Raw genomic sequence first — 19,945 nt, forward strand, 5'->3', positions numbered from 1 at the left:
AAACCTCAAAATATGTATGAAAATATGTATATGTACGAAAACCCTAAAATATGTAAAATATGGAAAACCATGTTTGAATTTTTGAAATCATGCTTCGATAGGATGTGTGTATACGAAGTTATAGTAAGATCTGATTGGGAATGAAAAAGTTAGAAATACATACATATCCGCCCTCTGCTCACTACGCATGTAAAATACGGACCAAAATGGGAAACAAATCTCTCTGGTAAATGCGGATGATGGGATTTGATGCAATCTCCGGTATTTATTTAGCAGATACGGTCATTATTAGCACATTCACTGTTTATAAAGGCGTTAAAATAGACCTGGTTGTAACATCATGGAAGTACTTTGTGTTGATGTACATATTGAGGGAGGATCTGTTCTTGCATATTTTAATCGGGCTTCGTTGCATACATTATACATAGATGACATTGTTCAGCATCTGCTCATAAAAGTTGGTATTCACGCATCGATGACTGAGTGAATCCTTTCCATGAACAGAAATCGTCAAACTAAACCGGACGCGCATAGGAACGATATGATTCACACCTCAAATATTAATACTTGCGATGAAACATATTATCCATACTCGACATTCTCTCCATAATAAAACAGTTTGCTATCAGGTAGAGTGAAGCTCACTAGATATCCATATATTCTATCCCAGTAAACAACTTTTCATTTTATTGGATTACCCTGGTCGTAGGTAGGTAAACGGGAAAACAACAAATATTAGATAAGATTAGGCTGACACTCGCAGAGATGGATAAGAGTCGGTGCCAGTGGTTTGAGATCCAGTCACAGAAGAGCGTCATTTAGAGAAAATAATATTTGGGCGTTTTCACCCAGTACATCTCGCTATTTTCATCTGAGCAAATACATAATACAACGATTCCAGAAAAACTGTCGAGTGTTTAGAATTTCTGATACAAAATGGGGGAAACATGTTGCTGTGGGTGTTGCACAGTGGCGACAGGAACTGCAATCATTGCAATCCTGGACATTGTAAGATTTTAAATTAGAACACACTTGAAATAGTTAAATTGTGAATGGAACAACTTTTTTCTTGAAAACTATTCCAGATCGGTGGTGTTCTACAAATGATACAAGGGTCGATTGTTGCAAGTCTGATGATCTCTCACCCAGATCGGATTCCCGAAGAGCATTACCCTAATTTTAAGGATCATAGTATGTCGCACATATTCAATTATTCTGGTATTTAGAAATATAAAAAAATTAACAAATTTTATGGTTTCTTTAAACTCCTTATTACAGCGGCAGTCTATATTACGTTTCAATTCATTGGCATATTCATGGCACTGGTTTACACCATTGTATCCGGTCTGCTATTCCAGGGATACAGGACGGTAAGCATTTTTCATGATACGAAGAAAACATAAACTATAACTAGAAAATGTATGCATTCATTCTTATTTTCTTATTGTAGAGGAATGTTCGACTCTGCTTGCCTTGGTTGTACTGGAATTACATTTCTCTGGGACTGGCCGCCATTGGAGTCGTCATAATTTTCTTTGCTCTGGCGTTGAACGGCCAGTTCGTTGTTGGACTAATTTTGGTGCTAATTGCCATCGTTGTTTTGGGGATTGCGGTGTACTTTGTTTTAGTGGTGCAACGATTCGTTAATGAATTGAGAGGAGGTGGTTATTCAGCTGCTAATGCAAATATCAATTGAATTGAGTCCAAGTGTCAAACTGGAAAATATTTATTTATATACCTAAGTTTTCTTAACGTGGCATTGTATCACGTGTTTTTTGTTTGAATTGTTGTGTCTCAACTTTCCCTTCCTCCATGTATTCAAATGGCGATTTTGAAAAATGTTCACCGCCTTTCGTTTTTAACAATATGAAGATATTAATGCACCTAAAAATCGGTAATTTTTAGGCTTACATAGTTAGGAGATAAAAATTTTGATTTTTTTCTTCGATGAGGAAATATTTAAATTTTATTGATTATTTTTCATCTATTTTATATTTATCTTCTTGTTGAAGAAAAAAATCAAAATTTTTATCTCCTAACTATGTAAGCCTAAAAATTACCGATTTTTAGGTGCATTAATATCTTCATATTGTTAAAAACGAAAGGCGGTGAACATTTTTCAAAATCGCCATTTGAATACATGGAGGAAGGGAAAGTTGAGACACAACAATTCAAACAAAAAACCCCGCATCAGCCAGCATGCTATTCCGCCTTAAGCGGTGACGCATTAATTAATTGTAAGCAAACTTTCGTCAATTTTCGTTTACAAAATTTATTGTATTGCGTAATGATAGAACATTATATATTTAAGTTCCAATATATTTAACCAAAACATATTTGATAGTTCAAAGCATAATCAAGTTAAAGTTTAGTGTCAAATATTTTTAGATTTGAAGATTCTTTCTCACAATATGGGCTGCCGTTGTTGCATACATACATTTATGTACTTGTTCTTTCATATGATTTTCAGGCACAATCATATTTTCCTTCGTCAAAGTTTGAGTTCTTGGGACTCGTTAATCTTTACATCTAGATATGCACAATTTATTATTACAAGATTAATCAACACAAATCATTCGTTGTTATTAAATTCTCAACCAATAAATGACAGTAGTATTTCGGAATTTTTCTTGACCGTTCCCTAAATCCATTGTTATACGCATATCCAAAATTCTCATCAAAATACCCAAAGTGCAAGTACACATGTACATATACGAGAATATTCATAAAATTATTGTCAAAGTAACAAATTTCGGATCGCTGCTAACAAAACTCATACCTTAAGGGCCCGGGGGAAGATTTACTTGATTTTATGTTAGCAACAATAATTGCCAGGGCCCCAAGATTATTATCGCTCTGTTAGGTTACGACCACAATTAATTGACACCGTTTCTATGGGACACTCACGTTCAAAAGCTTTGGTTTTGTCACTGCTTTTGAAAAAGTTTCCCTCAAGTCCCTCAAGTTTTTGAAAAAAGTTGTTTCTTTTGTTCCATGGATACTCAAAATGCAATTCCTGCCATTAATTTGGCAATTCTAAGCCAATTTGTCCTCACTTTACGACCAAATATCTCCACTGCACAAGAGGGCAGATCGTCAAAAAAAACTCAAGTAAAATCTAAAGATATGATTAACGCATTAAACATAATTTAAAAAATCTGCCCTCTTGTGCATTGCTGACTTTTATCGTCAAAGTTGACGTGATTTCTAAGCAACTTCCCCCAGGCCCTTAACCTTATAAAAACTAATTAATTTTGACCTGGATACCATTTAAAAACGGAATTAAAAATGGTTTCTATTGCATTTGGGGGCGGATTTACTGGGGGGCAGAATACCATTGAGACCGACTTGTGGGGCGGTGATAAAATCAGTTGGGGACTGAATTAATGCAAACCGATTTTGAATATTCTACTGATGCAGTTATGATTTATTAGAGACCTGGAACTGATTCGACAACAAAAATTAGAACATAATACATTTTTAACATGAAATTGCAACTGAACCAAATGAACACACGATATTAATTTTGATAAAAAGATCGGATTTGATTTTGATAGTACTACAAAAATAAACTAAACGAATAAATCGTCATCATTCATGTCATCAATTTGATGACACTGATTTTGGGATGCATTTTATATTTTAAACAAGTTATTAGCTATAATTTTGTCCTTCAGTGTTCTGTGACTTGTTCCGATCGGTGGTGACACTATTGCGAATATATTAGCTAAAGAGAACGTTGTGATAATTTAAAAAAAATATGAACTGTATCATATTTACAACATGATACAGGTCAGAGGTCAACGCCGACCAATTTATTAGCGGCGCCAATGTTGGATAATTTTTCGGGGGCGCGGCGTGACCTCTGATGCACTTCCTCCGAGTTCCTCCCCCCACTACAACTACAACTCTAAACTCTAAAAAAATTAGTTCAGGCTTGAAGAAAAACCAACGACAAATAAGGAGGAAAGAATGGAACTGAGAAAATTTTCTCGGTCATTTTATTTTTATTTTTTCCTACACCTTATTGATGTAGCCCGGTCTCAACGGAATTCTGTAACCATACACCTTATTGGTATAGTCCGTCGCTAAGGCGAAAAATTTGGCCTACACCTTATTGGTGTAGTCCGTCGCCAAGAGATCGAAATCGCCCTCCACCTTATTGGTGGAATCCGTTTTTAAAAGGTTAATATTTATTTAACGGATAGAATACGTAAGTCACATAATATGTGCATATTTAAACTGCGTCAACTTCTCAGAACCAAGCATGCAGATGTTTGTTATGTACTATATTACGTAGTTATTACTGATATGCATACGCACATCCGCCTGGAGAATATACAAAAAATGGGGACAAATCTCTTTGGCAAATTCGGATAATTCAGAAGACTGGATGTGCCGTGATCTAGCAGCTAAGGTCATTGCATCTCACTATTAGCATTCAATGTCTACGTATAAATGCATTAAAATAATGAAGGTTGCAACATACAACATACTCCAAGTAACGTGTGCCTAATAATATGTAAAGTGAGCTTTGTACCTTATACGTATTTGGATACAATTTTGCAACGCCTGACGAATAATTAAAAATTAAATGTATTAGTGAAAACTAATACAAGCTAAAAGTTGGTATTCATTCAAATGAGGACGATAGATCTATCATTTCCATGAACAAAATCACTAAACCGGACGTAGTATGGCACATGCTTGCATAATGTCTTTAATATTTAAGCATCTGATGTGAAGAATAATATGTAAATATGTTTCTCATGCCTTAAATACTAAATAGTCGCGACATTATCGACTCGCTCCATCAAGCTCATTTTGTAATGCAGACAGGTAAAGTCCAGCTCACTCGATATCCAGGCATTCTATTCCAGTGCACAACTTTGCATTGCACAGGATTATCATGACCGTATGCAAAATGAGGAAAGATAACGAAATATTAGTAAATGTTAGGCTAACTTTTGAAATAAGAGTCGGTGGAAATGCATCTGAGATCCAGTCTTAGAAGGGCATCGTTGGAAGAAACTAGTATTTGGCCGTCTTAACCAAAGCAAATACATACCTAATACAACAATTCCAGGAAAACTGTTGTGCTCATAATTTCTGATACAAAATGGAGAAAACATGCTGCTGTAGGTCTTGCACAGTGGCGACAGGAACTGCCATCATTGCAGTTTTGGAAATTGTAAGATTTCAATGAGTACACATTTGCAATGGTTAAATTGTTAATGGAACAATTTTTTTTCTCCAAAATTATTCCAGATCGGAGGTATTTTTCAAATGATACAAGGGTCGATAGTTGCAAATGAGATGATCTCTCACCCAGATCGGATTCCCGACAAGCACTACCCTTATTTTAAGGATCATAGTATGTCGCACATATTCAATTATTCTGGTATTTAGAAATATGAAAAAATATAAAATTTTATGGTTTCTTTTAACTCCTTGTTGCAGCGGCAGTCTATATTACGTTTCAATTCATTGGCATATTCATGGCACTGGCTTATACCATTGTATCCGGCTTGCTCTTCCAGGGATACAGGACGGTAAGAATTTTTCATGATACGAAGAAAACATAAACTATCACTAGATAATGTGCATTATTCATTTTTATTGTAGAGGAATGTTCGACTCTGCTTGCCTTGGTTGTACTGGAATTACATTTCTCTGGGACTGACCGCCATTGGAGTCGTCATACTTTTCTTTGCTCTGGCGTTGAACGGCTACTTCGTTGTTGGACTAATTATGGTGCTAATCTCAATTGTTGTTTTGGGGATTGCTGTGTACTTCGTTTTGGTGGTACAACGATTTGTTGACGACAATTGAGGAGCTGTCGGGAAGTGCAGCTGGGAGCAGCAAAAAAGGCATTATTTTTCCTTCTAATTTTTTGTGAGTTATTGGCCACTCCCAATCGTCGGGTTTGTGGCATTGTCATACTCTTGGACTCCGTTAGTCAGTGGTAGATGATTTTTAACACCTGGACCTCGGCTGACCTTTAAGTGCGGCATTGTGATTTTAACGTCAGCTGGCCTTCCCTGAGTTGCAGAATAGACTCTTCCTAGTTCTTGTTCCTGCTTACTTCAGTCAGCTCTTATTTCATCAGAAAAGAATCTCGGGGAGCACACACACGCTACAAAGTTTTTTTATGGTTCCCGTCTCCTCCCACATCGTTCTCTCGCCTATTTCCGCATCCGGTTGGGCAGAATTTTTCAACATATACGCTGCGGGCAAAGCGGTTTAATTTGCCCTTGAACAAGAGCGCTCTGACCGACGGCGCTATATAAATCTCGATCCTATGCAGGTCTATTGTTCCAGTTTTTAAATCTCTTTGGTCAATTATTAATTGGTGAAATTTATTCAGTAATTTCAACAACCATGGCGGAATGGAATGGAATTATGAACAACATCAACATCAACGAATAGGAAGATGGATGGACAAATTTGTGGAACATGTCATCGGGCTATCGGAAAACGCCAACTCACACTATCCTGCGCCTTGTGTGAGCAAAAGCATCATCTTATATGTCATCAGAATGTAAAGAGACCAGAAAGGGGGTACACATATAATAATGTTGTACCAAATTGGGTTTGCGCTAATTGTTCTCTACAAATTAATGAGGGATCGTGGAACGGATTTTCTAAACTCATCAGCGCTACTGCAGGAGGACTACGTACCCCTTCAACTTCATACGTCGCAAGCCAACGTTACGAATCATTCTTCTCAAGATTATGCATCAAGTGGTAACAACTTATTTTATGGTCTATTGGATAAGAAAATAAGGGAATGCAAAGGTATTTTATTTGCACATGTTAATATCAATAGTATTAGAAATAAGTTTGAGGAAGTGTGCAATTTCCTACAAAAGCACACTATTGCTGTATTTGCGATTACTGAATCGAACCTAGACGCTGAAAGAGACTTAACGTGTATGTATCAAATTCCTGAGTATTATATGACAAGATTTGATAGGGATGTGAAGAAAGGTAAAAAGTCAGGCGGAGGTTTAATTATGTACATACATAATACGTTTAAATTTGATATTTTAGACATTGACTTTCTAATACCTGGTAGAACTCAACTAGCTATTTTGAAAGTTTATCGTGATTATATGAAGCCCTTACTTTTTACCGCGTTATATAATCCACCTGACACGGATAAAACGCAATTTCTGAAATGTTTTACTGATCTTAATGTATATTTATCGAGTTTTAAGTATGAAAGGATTATAGTGGGTGATTTTAATCTGAATTTGATTAGAAAAGGAGTATTTGATATAAATACGCATAAATTATTGTTATTAGCCAAAGAGTTTAATATGTACCAGTTAATTAAAGGACCTACACATAATAGTGGATCGCTCCTTGATCATATGTATGTGTCAAATAAGTCAGATTTCACACAATCCTTTCACTTACCATTCGCTGGATCTGACCATGATATCTGTGTTACTGCGAGAAAGAAACTTAAAATTAAAGTATCTCCGAGAATTGTAACTTGTAGAAAATTTAGTGATATTGATTGGGACTTATTCAATAAGGATTTACAAAGTTATATGGAGAATGTGAACTGTGAAAATATTGATGTCAAACACCCTGTCAAAACTGATGTAGAATTCAATAATTTTTCTTTATATGTAATGAATACGCTTGATAAGCATGCTCCAAGTAAAAATAAGATAGTGAAGAGCAAGAATGTTCCATGGTTCAACTCCGAGATATGGAAATTGGTTAAACATAGGAATAGTCTCCTAAATGTAGCGAGAAAGTCGAATGATGATAAAAAATGGAAAATGTATCGTAAAGCCAGGAATAATGTGAGATATAATATGAATAAGGCAAAGAGAATGTATTTTCTAAACAAATTTGAGAATGTTACTGGTACTAAGAGTATGTGGAAATGTGTTGATGAATTAACTAGCTATACAAAGAAGGATTTGCAACCAATTAACTCTTTAGTTATAAATGACGTATGTACCTATGACAAAGTGGTGATGAATGATCATCTTGCTGAATGTTTTGAAGTGAATGATAATTTTATTACCAGTAATGATGATGAAATGAATGAGATGATTGAAAACTATTGTCAAAACTATGATTATTCAAAAAGTAGTAATTCTGATATTTTGCCGTTGGAAATTAAGGATGATGAGATTGAAACATGTATTTCGAAAATGAAAAATAAGCAACCTAGAGATGTTAAAATGCCACCCATCTCTGTTATTAAAAAATGTAGGGAAACATTTAGTGTCTATTTATCAATGTTTTTTATGTTGTTTATTAACAAATGTATATTGCCGCAGTCCTTTAAAGCTGCAAAAGTTACGCCTTTATATAAAGGAAAAGGAAGTCGATCGAGCGGTAAAAATTATAGACCTATATCTATTCTCCACACTTATTGTAAGATCTTTGAGAGGTTTCTATTCAATAGAATAAGTATCAGAGTTAAAAATTTGTTATGTAAAGAGCAGCATGGGTATAAGCAGAATAAGTCATGCATTACAGCCTTGAAAGAATTTACGAATTATGTTTATAGTGAGATTGACAAGCCTAAAACGAAGGTTGTTGCTGTAATGATTGATTTTTCACAAGCTTTTAATTCACTTGACAAGAATGTATTAATTAAAAAACTAATGAATGAATTTAAAATAGAACCATGGTACATTTGTGTAATTAGAGAAATATTCCGAAATCGTGTATTCCGTTTTTATAATGATGACAAGTATTATCATATGCCTAGAGGTTGCTGTCAGGGTAGTTCGCTCGGGGGACTTATATATAGTTTATTCTCTAATGACTTATCGAAGAGTATCGTGTGTAATGTTAAGTTATGCGGATGATGTAATTTTATATGCAAGTGGCAATAATTCGGATGTTGTAATGGATGAAGTGTTTGCTCAATTCAAAAATGTATGTGACTGGTGTTTAAAAAATGGTATTACAGTTAACTATAGTAAGACAAAATATATGGTATTTTTTAAGGAGCATGATACAACTGAAAAATCTGAGAGAATGTTTTGTCAGGTAAATGGTGAGAATATTGAGCGTGTGTTTGAATTTAAATATTTAGGTATCTGGATTGATCCACACCTTAATTTTAAGAAACACTATGATGTTGTATGTAAGAAGGTTATAGCGAAATTGAAATATCTGAGAGGTGTTAAGCGGTATTTGAATGTTCATGTTTTAAAGATTATGATAAATGCATATGTACACTCAGTTATAAATTATGGTATTGAGATATGGGCTGTACAAACTGATACTCTCCTCATCGAACTCCAAAACAGAATAGACAGATTTATTTATGAATTTTTTGTGCATAAGTACGCTAAGAGGAAGTACAGACATAAGACTGACACACAATTTATAGATAAATTACGGAAAGATTGTAACTTTATGACAATATTGGTGAGAAGACATTATGTCCTACTAAAATGTGCATATAAAGATATGATTGCAGGTAGTTGTAACTTCTCATTAAGAAATAATGTACGTACTTTTCCACTAATGAATGTGGATACTTTCTCCTCTCAAATATATAAAAAATCTGTCAAATTTCGTACTACGAAGTTATGGAACGCGTTACCAAGAGATTTAGACGTAAGAAATATGTCATATGGGAAATTTAAAGAATTTTTATGTGAAGATATGATGAAATAATTGTTTAAAAATAACGAAATGAAGATATATTAGTTAGTAGATATAGTTAGTTAGTAACATATTTGTATATTGTATGTGTCACTCGTGGAAGAGCATGGTTTGTTACTGTGAACTTGGTAGACACTTGAATAAAGCATAATCAATCAATCAATCAATCAATCGAGTTGAGAGGACCCAGCTGCTGATATCAATTGACTAAAAACTTCAGCGTCACACAATAGCAAATGTTAGTTGAGCAGGATTACTGAAGCGATGAAATATTAATTGTTAAATAACCAACCCATGACTCTTGGCTTATTTTTTGTATTGGGAAATAATGATGGGAAATATTGTAGTTCTTAATTTAGTTTGATAATTTAAACCGTGTCTTTTAGTATCAGTTTTTTTGACTAGCTTGTTTTTGACCGAGTTTGTTTTTGCTGTGTTTGTTGCAATTTTTATGAGTACAATGATTTTTTAAAGCTACAGCTTATTTTATTAATGATTAATCAACTTAAATCATCAATTGTTATCAAATTCTCAACCAATAAATGACAGTAATACTTTGAAATTTTGCTTATCCATTCCGGAAATCCATTATTGTATATATGCATACAAATAGCCTAAACAGCCTGAAGTGCAAACACATACAAATGTCCATACCATTGTAGAAGTACCATATTTTCATATCGCTACTAAGAAAACTAATAACTTGACATTTATTTCCCATCAGATTTAATGCATCACACAAAATATAAACTGCGTCAACTTATCAGATGCAAAAACTCATCACATTACTGAGAAATTAGGAGCGATGAAACAGTTTGTCTCGTACAAGTATCCTGGATAACTAGCGGAGTACTATTATCCACAAAGTTGTCGCCAAATCGCACCTTCATAGGACTACACGCTCTGAATGATCGTCTCAGCTCTGAATTTTGAGTCATTTTCCATTCCGTCCTCCACCTCGCTAAAAGTTTCCTTGAAGTTATGAACACGTAGGAGGACGCCGTGAATACAGAAGTTGTCAGAATAATAGCATCGCCATAAATTAGGAAGTAGAAAGCCAGAGCAGGCAAACTCATGGTGTCGTGCAATTTAATGCACACGTAACAGCTAAAAAATTGGATTGCTGGAAATCCCAAAGAGCACGAGGGAAGCATGCATTTTCGGACACAGTTGTTGTTCAGCATCTCCAAAATTTTGAGATGCTTGTATGTCTGGAGAAGTTGGGCCTTGTTTAACGTATTTTCTACTGTCCTGTAATATCGTAGGGCTTTACATATGTACTAATTATTCCCAGATGGATAAGTAAGAAATTAATGATTTATCAATTCGTTACCATTTCTTAATTATCTGCATGTAATCCCAAAAACAGAGGCTTGAAGCAATCAGAATTTGCGTTATGTAAAATGAGCCAGACACCACAGCGTTGAAAAGCATAAACACGTCAAAAATGACTAAGCCAATTCGCAAACAGATGGAGAATTTTGCCTGACCATGTCGACAGCAGGGTAGCATCGACCCAGCAAATGGGGGAAGACATGGCCTGTAGAAGAGGACCACACCAGTAAAGATCCCAACAGAGAAACATGAGAAAATTGTCAACGGGAGAACCAGTGACATTAATTTGTCCGGAATAGTCTTCTTGTAAACGTGCCCTAAACATATTCAGAAAATAAATTGAACTACGTATAAATAAGATTCTAAATACACGCGATTTTGATTGGTACGGTCTGATACCTTTGAGAAATGACTCCTCAAATTTTATGAATGCATTTAAAAGGTTCATCGCCGTTTTGTCTAATTTCCAATTCCATCGGAGAAGTAATCCAGTCAGGTTAATGCTTGTGAAAACCATGGCTTGAAACTTTGTCCCTGTCGAGTACGGAGAGAAGGTGGTCATCACCACTTGCAGGATTGAGTATACGGTTTGAAGCATCAATTGTGAGGTGACGATAAACTGCATTATTTTTGATGGAAGAAGAGACAATTTTCCAGAACTGTCATCCCATTGGAATGGAAGGGATGAGATTAATTTGGCAACTCGAAGATGTTGCTTTAAATGGGGTAAAAATGTTATTGTTAACATTTTTTGGGGGTGATATTTGCATGGAAAAGTTTATATCTGAACTGTGGAAATTCCACTGTGGAATGCATAGTCAATAGTGGATGATAAATTGGTTTGGTGGATTTTATGCAATGGGACATCATACGCAACCTTGTGATGATAGGATAATTATTGATATCGTTAGCAAATAATGTGACAAAATCCTACACCGCCAGTGTATAGGTGCAAACAAGCTAAACTCTCCAGGTCAAATGGAATAAATCAATTTTCGGTATGCAAATAATTAAATAGTTCGTACATGGCAAAGACAGACCTGACAAAAAATATGTACACTGCGTCTTTTGCTAGATATGTATATATTTAACTCCACTTTCCTGAGCTAATGCATATTACAGCGATTATTAACACATAACCTAATCCTAATCGATTGACAGTAAATAAATAATATTACATGATAGAATTTGAGAATTGATATGTAATTTTACTTGTTACTATTTTGGGCTTGAAAGTTGTAATAAAATGTGTTATGTCAAAGTACATAGGTGAAATGACTGACTAGTAAATTTTTGGACTACGTAATATATAGTGCTTATAAACACTGAATTGTTTGCTATCTGAATTTTACAATGCTGAGAACATTGCTTAATAAATATGTATTTGTGCTGAAACTTGTTGGGTGAAGGTCAAATTCTGTCAATTTTATGATTAAATAAATAAACGGATAACCGAAATTTTTCTAAGCTGAATAAGTCAGAATATTTAGTAAAATTTGTAAATGGAAAATTGGAAGACAATTAGTACACAATTAATTTGAGTAATTAACTTAGCAAACGGATGCCTCAATTGATATGGATATTATAATAATTACTGGCCACATGACACTAGGGTACCTCAATACTTTATTGATTGATGTCGAATATTCAAGTTTGGGTACGGGAATTACAGTTCCATTGAAGTCAAATCTTAGCGACAAAGGTTATATTTCCAATATCAAATAGCTTATCTACTTTCTCCCTTATATCCTTAATAACAAGGTCAAAAGACGTATATTTTTGGAAGATACCCGAATTCAGTGGTTCCATAATTCTTAATTTTATGAATGAGCATGCAAATGAACATTTTTAATAGAGGTCAATTTCTTGATATTCTTTTTATTAATATAAGAATAATATCGTATATCCATCAGGAAAGCAATAAAAAAACAGAGTATGTATTAAAAGTCGTATGTATTACCCATATTGTTACAAATAGGCAAAATTTGTAATAAATAAGTAATCAAATTAACAAATAGATCTCATGATAAGCTAAAAATTGTTTATGAGTTAAATTTCGTACATTTGAAGAAACTGATTGATTAAGCATGTATGTACCGTAAATCTTCAAAGTCTTAAACCGTACGAATGAGCAATATTTATCAACTGAGTGTGACTAGATCTTTGGCTAATTATTAGACATTAATTATGTCATGATAGGAATAAATGAACTATTAAGCAGTCTTTACATTAAAAGTGGCAAAGCTAATAAAAATTTGTAAGATCTTCTTCATCAGTCAAGAAAAATGTAACCTTGCAGAACCCTCAAGTCTACTTACATATGTACATTAATAGCTCGTCAATAAAATACTCTACACTTTTCTCTCGGATTATATCGAGATCCAACCTCGCAGTTGAAGGCGTTCGAAAATTCATCATTATTCGCCATTTGACCCAAGACTCTGATCGAATTCGGGCTATGCGACTCCTGTTCGAAGAACTCCTTCAGGACGCGTTCTCTCGCCTGTTCTCCAGAAAACGATCGACACTCCACTTGCGCAGCAGCAACGAAAAAGACTTGTTTAAAATCGACAAATTCCATGCCGGGAAGTGGACGATAATTTTTTGCATATTTTTCTTGAAATATCGATAATGCAACATCGAGTCCTAGAACATCCGCTAAATTTTCGTCCCACGTGCTCGTCCCATTCACAGCTACGGAGGAGTTCACAATAGGAAAGTGGTCATACTGCTTTTGCAAACATTTGCTTATTTTATCGAAAGTTGCAAAGGCAGAGGGGGAGACTCCGCTCGGTTTTATTCCATGATTTCCCCACGCACCTGTGTAAATAGTAAATATTAAATAGTTTTTTGCAATAGGTGGCCGGTACTGAGAGGAAGGATTTAAAATTTTGTACAATTAAGGAAAAGTAGCGTACTTACCTCGAATATATTCATCAAATGCATGCGTATACTCATGTCCCAGAGTAATGGCAAATTTTGCATAAATGATAATATCCGGGTATTCAAAGGAAATGAAGGGCTCCATTGTAATTCCGGCAGGAATGTATAGCACGTCTTTCCAATACTGATAGACAGCATTTGCTTCCGCGACAAACTCTATTTCGCTGTTATCTTCATTAAGATAGTTGAGAATATTGTGAATTTCCAGCGCGTCGACGTTAGCCGAGTAGGAGAAAGCATCCGGAGAAACGACGACATGTCCATAATTTTCAATCTCTTGTTTTGTATCCATGATAGACATTGGATAACCAAGTTGGTATGATGTATTGGCTAGTTTCGTCATCAAATATGCTTTCGTTGCATTGTCCATCCAGCTCAGTTGAGCCACTTTTCGCTGATAAATGTCTGAAACCTCGTCCAGCATAAGTCTTACTTTCTCCATTTTCTCGACACCGTACGTCTTTGTGGCGAAGAGTCGGGCTGTCACATCTTGAAAGAAGGATTGAGTGAGAGTCACACAGGTCAGGGAAATGGACTCGTTCTTGTCTAAGTCATGGTTTAAACAATACATTAATTTTTATCGAGAAATCATGTGAAACCCCATATTTCATATAAAAAAATACCTTTCATGCCAAGAAATGGTTTAACACGGGAGCGAAGGTTGGTGAAAGTTTTTTCGAGTCGTGTTAATTCCAACCAATCTTCGTCACCACTCCAAAAGTCATCATCACTGCCATGGGTCGTGTCTTCCTTCACTGAAATCCAGTCTAGTGACTGCTTTTCATCCAAATCCATCTGCTTTTTCTTGAGACATGAAACATAAAAGTGTTTTGCTTTCTCTCCAGCTCCGTCAAGCGGTTCGTGAGATTCTGCAAAGGAGTGGATATGGAATGGAATATACAAATTATGATTCAAAAAGTCAAAAATATTCCAAGTTGCATACCTAAAATTTCTCGAATCAACATTGTATTGTGTTTTGTAACTTCAGTCAGCACAGATGTTGTGTTATCCGCGTCATCAATTGTTGCAGGATGTAGTTTAATCCATCCACCACAAGCGTGCTGTAATTAGTTGTATAATCATATTAAATTTGAATGTATGTATTTTAAAGTGTCATGTTAAATAGTTCTTGCATATTCGTATTCATCGACTTTAAAAATGACGACAAAGTTCATTACACCCCCAGTTGCATCGATAAAATCTGACTATCGGATGCTTGATTGATATCGATGTTGATAATGCAGACCTTTATTTTGACATAATTGGAGGAGGTTCTCCATTATCAAATTGTTTGTCTTCGTAGTTAAATCAGGTTTATTGTGATTCAGCGACCAACGACGTACATTGCATCATAATAATAGCTATGACATGACGTTAATTACACATGCAGACACACACACGCAGATATTCATACACATTCTCAATTGAAACGTGTTCTGACTTGTTATAAATATTGAACTTTATCATCACAGTTCATTCCGACGACTAAAACGTGAAACAATATATGTAAATATAAGTATACTTAACGTTTATCATTTGTTTGTTTGTGAAACAATGCAACGACAAAAGCAAGCAAAATGACGTAATATTCTGGAAAGAGAATATATCCGCACCAAGTATGCATACGTAAATGTACGTAGATATGTATTAGTTGAGGATATGAGTTGATTCGCAAATTTTCTGTGTAAAAAGGGCGTATCCCTTAATGAGCCCATATATAAACCAAATTTAAAAGTCGCCATCTGCTTTATACCTTGCTTATAATTTTAATAGTTTCAGTACCTGATAGAAATCATCACATGGGGCAACACTGTGATCCATGAATGAGAGCAACTCCGCTGCAATTTTGTGGCAGGCTGGTGTCTCGCACGTTTCCGGTACAGCGACATCCTGACCAGACAGGCCGTTAAACATTCCGAGTATGAGGATCATTCCCAGAATGGTCGTAATGACTCCAAGAAATCCCAAGATACAGGCACACCATTTTTCCACGCCGTTGTTATTGGCACTCCCAACTGCAATCTGTCTTGATGTTGCGACCTTTGTTAGGTCATCCACTTGAATTATGGTGGCCTCATTTTCGACAAGATTCGCTCGATCACTCCCATCGTCTCCCGATGGCATTGTTGCCAATCGGAAGAAGGAAAGCACCGCAAATCTTTTCTGGGACAGGTTTTGCCCCCATGATGACTCCTCTTTTTTCGCCATTTTGCTTTCAAACTCCCAAAAAAATAGCTTGTAAAATATGTTTGCGAAAATATTTAGTTGATTTTAATCAAATTCAGAGATTTAATGTTGATCGTCCTCTTCTCACTCTTCTGAACGAAGGAATGACACAATTGCACGATAAATGGCATAGATGATTCCATTACCATGATGTGCCAAACGTTTTTATAGGCAGTATGGTTTCTCATGTGGGTGACTCAGCTATTAAATTACAGCGAGCTTATCATTGCAATCATGAACTGTTGCTTATCGTCATGAGGAGTTGATGTGCGTTCCACTGAAACCCGTCGGTATGTGCACTCATTATGCACAAATGGTGGTACAGGTACATGTACAAGCAATAAATGTCCTCAAATTCCGTTGGTGTTGGGAAATTAACTCGGCGGAAATTTGGCTACATATAGTCGCCAAAGGTCTGTTGTGTGCATTTTGCATTATGAACTTAAACCAGAATTTGCTGGTGATTTGACGTGGGCTCATGATTCCTGGGCAGATTACTTACATGTGATAAACGATTTTGTAAACGACCAGTGTGCAAAACAATTATATGTACACATGTACATATAATTTCATGTTAAAATGCACAACGGAACAACAACGACTTATAAAAAGTATAATAATTTATTTTAATGTTTTTAGAAAAATCAGTGAAAATCGCACTTGGATTTTGGATTGTAGCGAGATCCCATCGGACAATTGAAGGCACTTGCAAACTCTTTAAAATTGCTGAGTTTGCCCAACACTCTGGCCGGAGCTGGGCTGTGTTCATCCGTTTCTACTAAATCTTTTAGATAATTTACTGCAGCATTGTCATCTGCAAATGACTGGCACCAATTCTACATCAGAGACATGATAGTTTACATAACGTGATAGAAGTAAATCATATTTATTTTGATGAATTAATTTCTACTGACCTGTGCACTTGCTATGAAAAATAGCTGTTCATTAGTATACCCAGAAAGTAAGCTCGGAGTAGAATCATCGCTTTGAAACGCTTTGAATGCAATTTGTAATCCGATGAGATCTGCCACATTTTCGTCAAGAGTGAAAGTCCCATTAATCATTATTTTTGTTACATTATTAAACTGTGAAGGCAGTGGTACTTGGAACCCGTCATATTGCTCCTTGACGCACTGACATCTTTCTTTGTATCCGTCCAGCGTTGCTCTATTGGTTACAATTTGGCTGGGATACTTGATTCCGGTTTCTGCGTAATTTGTTAACCCGTCTCAAAATTATTTGTTACTGGAGTGTATCCAATTTGACGTAATATACATGTGGAGGCGTATTTGCTTTAAACTACAACTAACCATCCGTAAATCCATCCATGTATCTAATCAAAGCATGACCAAACTCATGTCCCACCATCATTCCCAGTCTGGCAAAGTTTATCACGTTTGGAAATCCTGGATGAAAAAGTGGCCTTTGTACAATTCCTACAGGTATAATGACAGCATTCAGATCGGGTCGGTATTGCATTTCCATTGTGGTTGTAGTTGCCATCAATTGTTCCACCATCTCATCAGCATGATTACTATGATCAGTCGTCTCATCTTCAAAATCATCTGCGTGGAATTTTAGTACTTCTAAGAGAGATTGCATATTGGATAAGAACTTGTCTCCGTGCTCGGAAACTGTAACATTTTCATAGATATCATCCTCCATCCGTATCATACTCGTGTTCATAGTTATGTTCGAGTATCCAACCAGAATAGTTAAATTCGAGAAAATATTTTCCGTAATATTTCTCTTTGATTCTTCGTCAATCCAGTGCATTTGCTTTATTGTGGATTCAAATTGAAGCTGCAATACACTCAACAACTTGTTCACACTGGGTTCTTGATGGAGATAATATTGCTGGACAAACAGTCTTCCAACCGTTTGAGGGAATAACTTGAGGGTGCATTCCATACAGGCGAGTGGGGTAGAATCTTCGTCTGCAAGTCAAGACTTTCTCTCATTATTTAAGAAAATCCTTAACATTGAGTTTAAACGACCGACCTATACTGAGAAAGTCTGCTAGCCCCCATTCATCCTCATCATCATCTTCCCCAGACTCTTGCATGTCGTCACTGTTTTGAGTGGTATAATGCTCATCAAGCTCATTCTCGTACTCCGACTCCGTGTCGACCAACGACGATTCGGATGAATCTGTTGTTGCATTATCAGCCCCCATCAACAAATATTGTAAACTCTCTAAATTATCTGACAGTGTTCCGTTCTTATTGAGACACGACAGGTAGAGCAGTTTTGCTTTTATCTCGACGCTATTCCCCGATGAGTTATGATGATCAATCCCATCTGTAAATATATAAATAGTGATAGTCAGTCATGACGTTGACATGCGATATTTACCATGTCATCACCTACCAATTAAGTCATTCAGCAGCAATTTGTTGGCCTCACCAATCTCATCAATCGTATCAGTAGCGTTTTCACCTTGTTCTTCCAATTTACTGGCATAATCTAATATCCATCCTTGACATGCAAACTGTTAAAAACAGCAAGAAAATAGCATCTAGTCAAATTTTTTCAAGTTTATTAATTTAGAGATGACAGATAAAATGAATGCACACCTGATAAAAATCGTCACAAGGATCTATATGTTCGTGTATGGAAGATTTTATTTGTCGCATCACATTGACACATTCGATACTTTGGCATAAATTCACATTGACCTGTAAAATTTTTCAAGTGGACGCATATATAGTAAGATTTTCTGGAATGCCCCGTGTATTTTGCTAGCTGCATAAATGTACTTACTAAGGAATTAGACGTGATGTAGATTATTCGAATCCCAAGTATCATCACGATGAGGATAATGAGAAAAGCAACAATCCATAGGTGAACATTTTTCTTGTATTGTTTGGGAAGGCTTGTACGATTTGCATTGACATGGTTAGAACTTGGATCACATTTTGCAGTGCAAATATTATTAATAACTCTAGGACTTGATGACTCATGCTGAACTGAACGGGTTAGATGAAAAGTTTCATGAGCTTGTTCCATAACAATAATTATTATTCTGACTCTTTAACTTATGTAAACTGAACTTTTAGCTTTTATTTTTCACGACCCAAACTTTGATCTGTGTCTGAGCTACTCAAATAACTGTTTAGATTATGATGCACAAATAAAGACTAGTTGAACATGATTGGATATGTACATGAATAAGATTGCGTTTTGTAATTTTAAACTATTTTTCCTGTAAATTCACCCAGAAAATGTTTTTTTGCATTTACAAAAACGAATGAAATTGTTATCTAAAGTTCTTGTTGTGTACTTAGTAGTTGTGCATGTGACTCATCTATTTATTTATGTACATGTATCTCTGTTCCTCATAAGAAGGATAGAAATAGAAATGTTATGCTCGCGAGATACTTAGAGCTTGATATGCTGTGAAGATCATGATTCATGATTCGGCAAGTTGTTGATTTTATAAGGAAAAACGTGCAAATTTTTAAGATGCCGTAACTGGATAGGCAGCTATATACAGATTTTAGCCGACTCTGAATTGTTGTGTGTTAAATATTTGGACGCCAAAAAAGTGACAATCAGGTCGCATGTGGCGAGTAACTTGAAAAATGAGACGTGATAAAAACTGATCTTTCAGGGAACGTGGACTTAATTCTGTAGGAAGTGTAGGCTGGACAAGACTATCTCATTGCCCAACAGAGTAAGCAAATTGAACAAGGAATAAGTGACTCTCGTTTCTTTTAATTGAGTCGGGTGAAAGCGGAAACTTTCTCCCGAAACTCTTGCAAGTCGGAGGTTGCACATATTTACAAGT

General features: G+C 35.6%; 4 protein-coding genes across 8 annotated transcripts; 2 read left to right on the forward strand and 2 right to left on the reverse strand.

Annotated features, from left to right (window-relative positions):
• Window positions 1-492: 492 nt before the first annotated feature.
• LOC110847357 lies at window positions 493-2,624 on the forward strand. Of its 3 annotated transcripts, none has more exons than XM_035850550.1 (5): window positions 493-629; window positions 710-1,008; window positions 1,086-1,191; window positions 1,279-1,370; window positions 1,451-1,891. In XM_035850550.1, exons 2-5 carry the CDS (start codon window positions 937-939, stop codon window positions 1,694-1,696), a joined length of 516 nt encoding a protein of 171 aa, XP_035706443.1. In that variant the 5' UTR covers window positions 493-629; window positions 710-936; the 3' UTR covers window positions 1,697-1,891. The 3 variants fall into 3 exon arrangements, 2 of the variants coding, with proteins under 2 accessions (XP_035706443.1, XP_035706442.1); XR_002547636.2 differs by adding an exon at window positions 2,195-2,624 and having other exon boundaries at window positions 536-1,008; window positions 1,451-1,786; XM_035850549.1 differs by having other exon boundaries at window positions 541-1,008.
• Window positions 2,625-4,963: 2,339 nt separating this feature from the next.
• On the forward strand, window positions 4,964-10,213 carry LOC110847358 (LINE-1 reverse transcriptase homolog). Of its 2 annotated transcripts, none has more exons than XM_035850546.1 (4): window positions 4,964-5,191; window positions 5,269-5,374; window positions 5,461-5,552; window positions 5,626-10,213. In XM_035850546.1, exons 1-4 carry the CDS (start codon window positions 5,120-5,122, stop codon window positions 5,830-5,832), a joined length of 477 nt encoding a protein of 158 aa, XP_035706439.1. In that variant the 5' UTR covers window positions 4,964-5,119; the 3' UTR covers window positions 5,833-10,213. The 2 variants fall into 2 exon arrangements, with proteins under 2 accessions (XP_035706439.1, XP_035706438.1); XM_035850545.1 differs by having other exon boundaries at window positions 4,990-5,191.
• Window positions 10,214-12,851: 2,638 nt separating this feature from the next.
• Window positions 12,852-16,332, reverse strand: LOC110846039 (neprilysin). The gene is made up of 5 exons (XM_022092646.2): window positions 15,712-16,332; window positions 14,873-14,990; window positions 14,553-14,798; window positions 13,909-14,475; window positions 12,852-13,806 (listed from the first exon to the last, which is right to left on the reverse strand). Exons 1-5 carry the CDS (start codon window positions 16,135-16,137, stop codon window positions 13,325-13,327), a joined length of 1,839 nt encoding a protein of 612 aa, XP_021948338.1. The 5' UTR covers window positions 16,138-16,332; the 3' UTR covers window positions 12,852-13,324.
• A 464-nt stretch (window positions 16,333-16,796) lies between these two features.
• Window positions 16,797-19,816, reverse strand: LOC110845632 (endothelin-converting enzyme 1). Of its 2 annotated transcripts, XM_035850522.1 has the most exons (8): window positions 18,919-19,816; window positions 18,732-18,833; window positions 18,526-18,646; window positions 18,157-18,456; window positions 17,466-18,092; window positions 17,259-17,362; window positions 17,070-17,179; window positions 16,851-16,991 (listed from the first exon to the last, which is right to left on the reverse strand). In XM_035850522.1, exons 1-7 carry the CDS (start codon window positions 19,162-19,164, stop codon window positions 17,081-17,083), a joined length of 1,599 nt encoding a protein of 532 aa, XP_035706415.1. In that variant the 5' UTR covers window positions 19,165-19,816; the 3' UTR covers window positions 16,851-16,991; window positions 17,070-17,080. The 2 variants fall into 2 exon arrangements, with proteins under 2 accessions (XP_021947778.2, XP_035706415.1); XM_022092086.2 differs by having other exon boundaries at window positions 16,797-16,991; window positions 17,070-17,362.
• Between the last annotated feature and the right edge of the window lie 129 nt (window positions 19,817-19,945).

Source organism: Folsomia candida, unplaced genomic scaffold, assembly GCF_002217175.1.
Source record: "Folsomia candida strain VU population unplaced genomic scaffold, ASM221717v1 Fcan01_Sc003, whole genome shotgun sequence".
In the NCBI taxonomy this organism is placed as follows: domain Eukaryota; kingdom Metazoa; phylum Arthropoda; class Collembola; order Entomobryomorpha; family Isotomidae; genus Folsomia; species Folsomia candida.